Source organism: Barbatula barbatula (assembly GCF_947034865.1).
Source record: "Barbatula barbatula genome assembly, chromosome: 20".
Taxonomy (NCBI): Eukaryota; Metazoa; Chordata; class Actinopteri; order Cypriniformes; family Nemacheilidae; genus Barbatula; species Barbatula barbatula.
In genome coordinates this window covers 6,831,116-6,841,943 of record NC_136783.1, presented here as the reverse complement: position 1 = coordinate 6,841,943, position 10,828 = coordinate 6,831,116, and the positions used below count along the sequence as shown (strand labels likewise).

Here is a 10,828-nt window from a genome sequence, read left to right as displayed (position 1 = left end):
GTGTGTTGTGATTCTCAGTTGTGAGGACAAGCGGCTCAATTGAAACAAACTAAAATAGTCAAAAGTTTTAAATGGCTTATTAGGCTATGTCTGGCGGTCCGCCTGTTAAGGATGACTGGTCTATATATTGATAATTTACAGTCTAGTTTTTGTCAAATGTTTTGCCTGAAAAGCTTGATAGCCTGAGGCTCGACTCAAGCTCCAAGTTTACCCATCCCCCCAGAACTGCACAGAGGAAGAATAAGAACAAAGCAGGAGGAGATGGGGAGGAGGAGGGATGCCAGAAGAATCGACGCTGGGGCGGCGGCCAGACTGATACTTATAAACAATCTCCATGATGATTGACAGGACTGCATGTGTAGGCTTCTCCCATACATGTAGAACTTCATTTAATCCAAATTTTGACCTAAAGGGGCCTAAAACACTTTAGGTTGTACTGTAGAATTCAGGAAATATCCCCAAACCCCCTTCACCACGAACATAGCTGAGCATCACCCTAAACCTGCAATTATTTACTTATACTTATTCAACTCTCTCTCCCAACATGTCAGGACAAAATGCAGAGTCGCAGTGCATAGACAGGAAAAGTTTAATGCACTTTACAGTTACAAATGTTTTAAAAGTACAAATCATTGGCGTCAATATAGAGCAGTACTTCATTACGAATAACATCCAGTAAATACCTATGATGCATTGCATCCATACAAGTAAAGGGTTAAAACAGCTCATACAAGTCTTACAAAAAGGCTTAACACAGTATGTACATATCTAAACTTATACATATACAACATACTGTCAATATTCAGCGAAGATCAAATCAGAGACAACAATTTAAACATTTTCATTTAAAAAGGGAAATGTCAAGTACCATTTTGGCTTCAAATTATGTTTTGGAAACACGTCTTTACGTAAAACAAATGTTCATAATAATTATAAATTGAATTGTAAGACAAATCGGCAAGACATTAGTTAAAGAGTCAAGCCCTTGAAATTTGCATATTGGGTATTACCAAGGCCAAAGAAACATTTCTAACATAAAATCGAAATCCAAATATTGTTGCGGTCCTGAGTTGGTTGACGTTGGTAAATTTTCGCACAATGCTCATTCCCAAGCCTCTTCCGAATGAAGAATGTAGCAAGCCGTTATAAGATTAAGAGGTAGCTATGCCCATGTAAGGAAAAGGTGAAAAAATGCAGACGATAATGTTTGGAATGACATACTACCCTTTCTGTAATATGCATTATACTGTATATGGAAAATATCTGTTTGTGTGAACACCAGGATATCAAAATGTGCAGTTTACTGCACACACATAGTATGTTACTATATTTTGTTAACTTGTTCAAAGGGTTTGATGGTAAAAAATAAAATAAACTGTAAGCAACTTTGATTACACTATTAAGGATTTGCATTAGCAGTTAAATATAGCAGGTAAACTTTTCTCAGTTTTACATTTAACAATAGCATATATTTGTAAATAAATGTTTATCTGTGTATTTACAATAATCCTATACTGTATATACAGTACAAAAATCACAACATGCTGAGATACATACAGCAACATACAGTATTCATTGAGAGAAACACTTCCGACCCACAGCATACGAAGTTTTACAATTATTCATTTGTGAGCATGGGGAGCACTTTATACTAGAGTTATTTTGTTAACTCAAAGGTCATTCTGAGTCGAGAGAGACAAGACCAAGTTATCACGATTTAAACACATTACCCCTTTAGAGAAACAGATATTGTTTTGCTCAGATAAATGAACAGAAAGTCCTCTTTTTCAAAGCATCGCAACTACAATCCGTACACAACATCACTTTAAAACACGTGAAAATTTACATCGCCATCTTCTTAAACTGCGCAGAATAAGTTGAATATTTTTTTTAACGCCACAGTAAAGCAGTTAAAGGCAACAAATCATTCACTGAATTCATTCTCTGACCCATCAACCCACAAAGGCATTTTGATCAATACACGAATCCATTGTACAACCAACACTACAGGGATTGCCACACATAACATGAGAAAATATTCTGTACTTTTGTTTCATTTTAGTCTTCACCACATCTAACATTTGTAAAAGCAGATAGATTAAATAATTTCAACGAACCATAACATTTGGTCGTCTTTTTCCAGAAAGGATCTCAGTGTGTCTTATGAGAACCAGTCTGCTTCAGAACAAAGAGTTTCATCTGCACTAGTTATGAATAAATGACATCATCAATTGAAATATTTGAGACTGAAACTTGTCTGCATGAACGTCAACAAATCCATAATGTAGTTTGTGTTCCTTTTATATCACTTGATTTCAAATGAAGATATAAAATTTGTTTAAAATGTATTTGTTTTTCAAATAAAAAAAATAGCAAGTCTCGATGAGTATCATGAACGTTGATGGTCTTCCAATGCATTATCAAAACACATGGAGAACACACAGTCATTCATCACACATGTGGAGAAAAAACTCGTCGCAAACATCTGGGGCTTCCTATTATTTGACTTGGGTATTTTCCATCGAATGTTTTTTTAAACAATAAACAATTCTGGCAGTGAATTGAAACAAACAAAACCGTAAAACTTGAGTCAAGTCACGCATTCATTTCCTTTAAAGGAGGTCACCGTAATACAGATTCCAAAGTTCAGAATGTAAATCTATCATTTAGACCAAGGGTTTTCAAACTTTACCATGCAAGGGATCCCAAATCTGTTGAATCTTTTTTGAGGACCCCCTCCTAAAATACATATTCATCTATATATAATTTTTTTTTTAATAAAGGGATATTTAAGCCGTGTTGAATTATTAAAAAAATTAAGATATTAAATGATTGGCTAAAATAGAGAAATTATGGATGTATAACTCTGAACAGAACAAATGGGCTAGTTGCACGGATGCAGGTGAGCTTTTGCAATGCCAGGGTCGGCAGACTAATTTCCGGTCAGATAACACTATCGAAGTGCTTAGTAATATATCAGAGATATGACAGATCCTCTTTACATCGCTTTCTTTTTTTTTTTAAACACCCATATTTGCCAGCCACAAATCCCACTTTTCCCATACAGTGTAATAAGACTGGAAATTAGTCTGCCGACTCTGGCGTCCCAAAAGCTCACTGGCGCCATCTTGTGAAACTAGCGAATTTCAATTCAAATGTATTTATACTGTAACGTCTTTGCAAAAACTACTTTACAAACCCCAGTGGGTGAAACGGAGGGAACTGTAGTGATAAACTCACTTTAAAGATAAAAAAACAAATATTCTGGAAAGTGTGCATGTAGCAAGAAAGAAGAGGTAAACACTTCTTAATGAAACGTAATAATGTTCAGTAGAATTTTTAAATGTTCTCTTTGTCTCAGAGATTTTCTGGGGACCCCCTATAGACCCCCCAGACCCCAGTTTGAAAACCCCTGATGTAGACCGTAGCGGTGTTATTATGTGTACTGAAGTTTCATGCAGCTTCTTGCGTCTTGTAAACCCCAACCATTCAATAAATCTAAATTTTCTGATTCTATTCGTCCCCTGAGTAGTTACAATGTTGTGATAGAAAGGGTTTTTAAAACGAGAAGTTAAAACAAAAGCTGTGTAGTATTAATGATGGCAGCACGTATGAAACCATGTATAAAGCCCCCGCAGACCGTGCATAGCTTAAAGAGCTGTAGGTGAAAAAGTGGAAAAACAAGAATCCAAGAAGGCACAACAGAGAGTATTTGATGTGCAAGACATGCTGAAACATACTGATCATGAATTTCTGACCCGTCGAGAGGAACTGATGTATCGCAATGTAAAAAAGGCCGGAAACATAATGATCAAAGCTCTATGTATGCACGGGGAACATGAGATGTGGTAATGTAGTTAACATGCGGATGACTTGTGAAGATCATAATCTTATATTAAATTTAACCACATCTGAAGGTCACAAACCCATCAAAAGTGGACATTTTAAAATGAAATCAGAAATAGACTTTTGTGCACTTTAAGTTCAGGAAATTCAAATATATTATGTTTTAAACTGAGTTAAACACGGTCCAATCTCTTTCCAGGTCCCGCAAATTCACACATTACCCATGATGCACCAGTAGCAATCTTCTTTGTCTCTTCTTTTTGAACTCTCCTCTCATTAAACAGAATTCCTCCATTGGAATAGTAGTGACCCCATTCCCACCTGGGTTCTTTACACTGCAGCGCCTCCTAGTGGAAAGGATCCTGGAGCTACTCAGTATTCCCGGCCATACTGGGGGGTGTGGCAGGACTCCAGTGGAAAAACAGGACAGTATGTCATTAGTTACTGCGGGATGATCGACACTCAGACCCGACTGGTGGGATGGACCTGGTAGGTGCAGTTCTTTATGTCGTTCTCTTCAGCGACCCCCTCAGTGACCCCCTCAGAACAACCACAATTCTCCTTCCGCAGGGCTGAGAGAAACAGAGAGACATCCTTTCACAAACTCTATCAAGAACATAACTTAAAAAATGAGCCAAATTATTTTAGGTTGCTTATTCAATATAATTAGAAAATATACATATAGATATTTTAAGAAATGTTTAAATACTGACAGCTCTCTTCTTCATCTCCTCCTGGCATCAGTAGATGTCCGTGACAGGGACTGGGCAGAGTGGACTGTGTCTGACCCTCCTGACTGGTGCCCAACTGCAGTCTGCGCATGTGACGAACTACGGCTGTCGCATTAAATGCTTGCTGTGTACGAGAAAAAGATTAAAGGCTGTTGATATCAGATAACATTCGCTACTTACATGACGGCTCTCATTCAAAGGCCGTGTTCACATTTGACTTTTTTTAAAGTGCTGCTAGTGTCTGTTTTTCATTATAATCCTAGGGCCGTTTTTATGGTTTTCTTCTGCAGCTCAGAGCGTCTTTAGAGGTTGAAAAGTTACATTTTTCTAAAAAAAAAAACTTCGTCCGGCACCTTTTTTACTACTAACCAATGAAAGAGACCGGTTGTTGCCATGACAACATGCTAGGAAGGTGATTGGTGGAGAAAGCTCAAGTTCTAAATGAAAATTACGGCCGAAACGCCCCTTGCAGGAAAGTTTTGTATAAATACACTTTCAATAACTTTTGATTGCATTTCTAGCGAGAAATGAGTTCTGTAGTTTTTGTAGTTGTACAGTAATTGGTTATTGCAAAGATTGAATGATAATTCAAATCGACTTACATTACGCTGCCAATGAAGCCTGTCTCTCTGAGCTGCCTTATTGCAAAAATGCTACCTCAAAACATTGCCGGCTGCTTTTTGTAACCAGCTCTGCAAGCTTTTTATTACAAAAAAAGTTTTTTACTGTATTTTTCTTGTCAAAAAAAGAAGTCACATGTGATCATGGCCTAAGCCCTAAGGGATCATTGCATGTTGCTTAAAGCAGGCAATCCCAGAATGCTTTGCCATGGGCTAAGTGGAGAAAATTCATGCAATGTGTCTGACGAAACAGAAATGCATTGCAATCTACAAATATACTTACCTACAAATTGTATAAAAAAAGTGAGCATATTTTAAAATGACCGGTTTTATCCTGTGTTTGTGTGATAACAAAGGTAGCAACCTTTTTTCAGATATTATGCACTCGAATTGGCATAGAAGTAGAGTGTCTATGTTTTTATGTCATGTAATATTTGTAATATTTATGATCCAGCCTTAGAAAATCGCTGCCTATGTAGGGAGCATGTAGCAGCTCAAAAGATTTTGAAACAACAATTAGCCGTCATCAATTTTCTTAAAGTGATGGTTCATCCCATATTGACAGTTATGTTCTTTTCATTCATTTACTTATTTCTTGTCATTTCAAACCTGTTTGACTTTCTTTCTTCCACAGAACACAAAAGAAGATATTTTGAAGAATGTTGGTAACTTCTATTGTATGGACACAAAACCAATGCAAGTCAATGGGTACCGCCATTGTTCGGCTACCGACATTCTTCAAAATATCTTCTTTTGTGTTCTGTGGAAGAAAGAAGGTCATGCAGGTATTCATTTAAGGAAACACACTCACTGATGTGACCTCATGTTCAGATATTTACCTTCCACTTGCTTTTGGCGAAGTTCTTCTTGATCTGAGCGCTGACAGATTCATGAATGTTCTTGTCCAACGCTGTGTCTCCGGCGATCCTTAAGTATAAAACAGATACTGTATGTGAGCAAGCAATAAAAAATGCTGTTTAAACAAAACTGAACATTCCGTTCTTATTTACTATCATAGTTTACTCATGCTCATTGAGTATTATTTAGTATTTTATGCCCTGTTGGTGTACGATAGTTAGTATTAAAATCCTCTCTTTTTGTGTTTCATTGTAGAAAGTCAAATGGATTTGGATCTACATTAGGTAAGCAATAAAAAAAAACAATGACTAAAGCACAGAATATTCCTGTATGAGGAGAATCATACATTTCAGATCATCTGGAACTGAAATAGTGTGTGTTCACTTGGATCCTTGGACGGATGTTTGAAAGGCTAGAAAATGAACTCACGACACAAAGTCTGATTGCCTTTTAAGCTGGGAACACACTTAAAGACTTTACTACGATTGTGAATTGAAGTTGATCATTAGCAATAATCATGTGTAGTCTATTGCAGTTGTGCCCAGTCGTTGTTTAGAATCGCAGATAAAATCGTTCAGTGTGTAGAGTCTCATGATTCTAGTCTTAGAGTTTAAGATCCAGTCGTTGCGAGTCATCCTCACTAAAGATTTTATTAAATGCCTTTAATATTTGATATTGTATTATTAAAAAAAGGTTAAGCTACACATCCATCTTAAGTTAAATATAAATTGTCAAATGAAAATAAATAAAAGCTAATCGTTTAGCATATTTACGGAGCTTCAATACAAATGACAACAGAACACAGAGGAGTCTAAACGAAACCAAAATAAGCCAACATACAACAATTCAACTGAGCAACTGTGCCAAACGAATGCAACTGAAACAACGCTGGATATATAAGGTATAATTTTCATTAAAATAATTCCCGTAAGATTTCTTAAAATAAGCCATATCCTCATAGTCTTAGTTTCTTAATCGAAAATATGCAGTGTGCTGGTAAAAGGATACGTTACAGAACAAAAGCATTTCACGCTCGCACAGAGCAAAAGAAAAACCTAAACAAAGCAGACTGCCCATAGGAATAGAGAACATACATACAGACTTGAGTGAGTCGGAATATGAGCATTATATTTAGTTTCACATGCTTTGTTGAGTAAAATCAATCTTTTCTTAATGTCTGGGTTAAATTGGGGTCTGCTGAGGCCAGCTGTGGAGAAATGAGCTCCTCACGGCGCAGGGCTGCAGCCAGGTAGGATATGCAATCGAGTTTATTAAAAGGCATTTTACAACGCTTTGTATTTTTGTGATGACTATTTTGATTACATTCAGCTTTAAGGTGGAACTTTACTTTAGAGGCATAAGACGCCGCTTTATTTGATCTCAGTTGTGTTTGGGGTGCAGTTTGGGCCTTGCATACTGCATTATGTAGGTAAATGCTATGTTTTTTACTTTCACGGATGATAAATTACTCTCTTAACTCTTTTTTTCATTAAAAACTTATTTAACCTTTATTATGCATCACTGAAGTCTAAAACTAAAAGCGCATAACTTTATTGGAAAAATAAACGTGTGAACATCGTGTTTGCTTCACCCTGAGGTTTTATTAGCCTACTTACAAAATGTAATATAATGCTGAGCTTGCTGATCTGTTTTGGTACATCGATCGATTTTATGCTTCGGCAGAATATCCAGTCGTGACTGAAGAGTTGTTAAATATGTGACGCAGTTGCTAGAATCGGTTCCAGTCGCAAGAAAAACTCACTGTAAGTGTGTTGTGTCCAGTCTTAGTCTGTTTCAGCTAGTTGTTAAGTGTGTCCTCGGCGTTAAAGTAGTAAAACCAAAACACCCGGTGCTTGTAAAGCACACAGCAATAATGTTTCAGAGACTGTACTTTTTCAACTCTATTGTGAGATTTACAGTATAATAGATAAAGACCAGTCTGTGTTCGTGTTGAACTCATACCAAGGGTGCTGAAGAGCCTGTTCGCATGTGTAACGCAGACTGGGATCTTTTTCCATTAAATGCACAATGAAGTCTTTGGCTGAAAAAAAAAGATTCAGAACATGACATAATTCTTTCCATAGAGTCACAGAGAAACAAAGACAAGGTTCAACAGAGAGAGCAAGATGGAAAAATAAAGAAAACAACTTTGTTTACATTTTCTGAAAATACCAGACAGTGTCATAGTTTCAATATTAGTGTCTAAATATCCAGTAGTTGCATATATAAGTATTTAGATATCGCAAGAATGTATGAATATGGTCCTATTGTGGCATACATTTTAGATACAGCAACTTCAAATAAGATTTATTTTGCATTGTTATGGTTATCTTTATACCGCAGTTTGGTAAAAGATCAGGCAAGCTTTATGCCTAACAAAAAAAAACAAGCATTACAATTTTTGGAGATTTATAAAAGAAAAAAAGCCACAATGATCTGGGTTATGATGGTAAACTCACCTGAATCGGAGATATCATCCCAGTACGGTGAATCAAACTCGTACTCCGCCTTCAGGATCTGCTCGAAGAGCTTGGCATCATTCTCATCGTAAAACGGTGGATATCCACATAAACTGTGAGCAGACAGACAAGACAGTTATTGTGTCTGCTTGAGTTCATTTACATTATAATTTATGCATTTGGCAGATGCTTTCATCCAAAGAGCATTCCATGTACATTTCATCAAAATGCGTGTTCCCTGGGAATCAAACCCGCAACCTTTCTGCCGCTAATGCGAAGCAAAACTACAGGTTTTAGTTTAGGACGTTAACAGATATGAAAGAACAGAGGTTTACACCTGTAAACATGGACTTACAGGATGTATGCGATGACCCCGATCGACCAGCAGTCCACAGCTTTACTGTACGGCTTCTGTGCAAGAACTTCAGGAGCTGAAAATCAAACCAATACATCATCAAACCTTGTGTTCTTCGTGTCACTCAATGTACAATCTATTGTAAATACAGCCACAGAAAAAATTATGCATTAAGATTAAAAACAATTAAGCATTTCTAGATGTTTTGTGGTCTTTCCAGTCCAGTGTTTGTTGAAGTTCAGCTAAATCTAACTTCAGGACTGACATTAAGTCATCCAACAGCAACGTGAAAGACTGACAGCAAGACACATGAACACAACACAAAAAAAATGTCTGCCTTTCCTAAATACACTGGATACACCGCGTTTGGTGTGAACACTCTATAAAACAGACAGTTGTAAACAAATGTAATCAAAAAGATGTGTAATCTAAGGGATTACATTACGGACTACAAATTTTGCCATGTAGTTTGTAATATCCCAAGTAATCGCTTAAAAGTAAATATGAACTTGTTTTCTTTGCAGTATTTGACGTCTGAAAAAATACAGAGTGTCTGTATTTTCACCTGTTTCAATCGTTTTCATGTTCTGCATATACATGCAAATGGAAACAATATTTTTATTTTAAATTCAGGATCGATATTGTTCACCGGATGAAATAAAAATACCTAAAAAAGTCAATTCAGAAAAAGTCAAATTCCTTTTGAAATTGTCTTTCTTTCTGCGGCTTTAAATACATTACAGGGATTCTTGTGATTTTCTGTTCATTCCGATGTTGAGGGGAAATAGGGACATCCATGTGACAGGAGTTTATGGTACTGCTTGAACATTTGTAGGCATATTTTACAGCACATTCCTCCTATTCCTTCACAGAACCAGTTTAAACCAGCCTAAAGACCACGAGTCTTACATGAGAAATGGGACTACCAGTTTACAAAAATGAGCGTCTTTTCACACACTCATACATCATCACACTAATGTTAGAAAAGTGAGGAAAACCAAGATATTGTTAGAAACAGTATCCCTGTAAAAACACGTGACATATCTGGCAGAGGACTGGGGGAAATGTGCGACAAGTGAAACTTGCAACTTATGCATCGGAATGTGTTTGTGCATGGATGTGTGTATTTACCTACGTAACCAGGTGTACCACACGCTGTGCTCATAACACTGTCTGAACCCTCGATCTTAGAGAGACCGAAATCACTGATCATGATTTTGGAGTCTTCATCCATACTGTAGTACAGCAGGTTCTCCGGCTACACGAGAAGACACGGTGAACACACAAACGACACACAGTTGGATTGTTGTCTCCAAATATATATATATATATACTGTATGTTTAATTGTATATAATATACATTAAAGAGAAATGCATTTGTTCTTCTGAACACAAAGGAAGCTATTTGAAAGAATGTCAGTAAGCAAACAAATCTCGTCTCCAGTTGACTCCCATAAGTTTTTTTGTCCCTTCTATGGCAGTAAATGGGGAATGGGATCTGTTTGGTGCATTCTTCCAAAATATCGTCCTTTGTGTTCAGCAGAACAGATAAATGTATACAGGTTTGGAACAACATGACGGTGAGTAAATGACAGAATTTTTGGGGTGAAATATCCCTGAAAACATCATTTAGGTTATTTATTCATCACTATGTTAATACAAGCCTGTATATGACTTTTTCTTCCGCAGAACACAAATGATGATATTTTGAAGAACGTTGGGAACCAAACAACATGGACCATCTTTGACTTCCATTGTAAGAATAAACCAGAGACATTTCTCAATATATCTTCTTTACACAGAAAAAGAGAGTCACATAAAGGTTTTGAATGACATAAGGGTGAATAGATATCTTTCCTATTTCTATTTTTGGGTGAACTATCTTTTTAACACAACATGCAGTACTCAACAAATCCATTTAAAGTAAAAAATAGGCCTAATGCTATTGATTGAACCATT

The 10,828-nt window shown here is 36.6% G+C and overlaps 1 protein-coding gene across 3 annotated transcripts in view; it reads right to left on the bottom strand.

Annotated features, from left to right (window-relative positions):
- Positions 1-565: 565 nt before the first annotated feature.
- The window catches only part of camk1b (calcium/calmodulin-dependent protein kinase Ib), a 36,491-nt gene continuing 26,228 nt past the window's right edge, over positions 566-10,828 (bottom strand). For 2 of the 3 annotated variants that reach the window (XM_079482830.1, XM_079482829.1), the window contains exons 6-12: positions 10,001-10,127; positions 8,870-8,945; positions 8,515-8,627; positions 8,018-8,096; positions 6,037-6,124; positions 4,560-4,701; positions 566-4,418 (exon numbers count right to left, since the gene is read on the bottom strand). In XM_079482830.1, coding sequence (XP_079338956.1) covers positions 4,309-4,418; positions 4,560-4,701; positions 6,037-6,124; positions 8,018-8,096; positions 8,515-8,627; positions 8,870-8,945; positions 10,001-10,127 — 735 coding nt within the window. In that variant the 3' untranslated portion in view covers positions 566-4,308. The remainder of the gene's footprint in view (positions 4,419-4,559; positions 4,702-6,036; positions 6,125-8,017; positions 8,097-8,514; positions 8,628-8,869; positions 8,946-10,000; positions 10,128-10,828) is intronic. The other variant, XR_013788077.1, reaches the window with a different exon arrangement.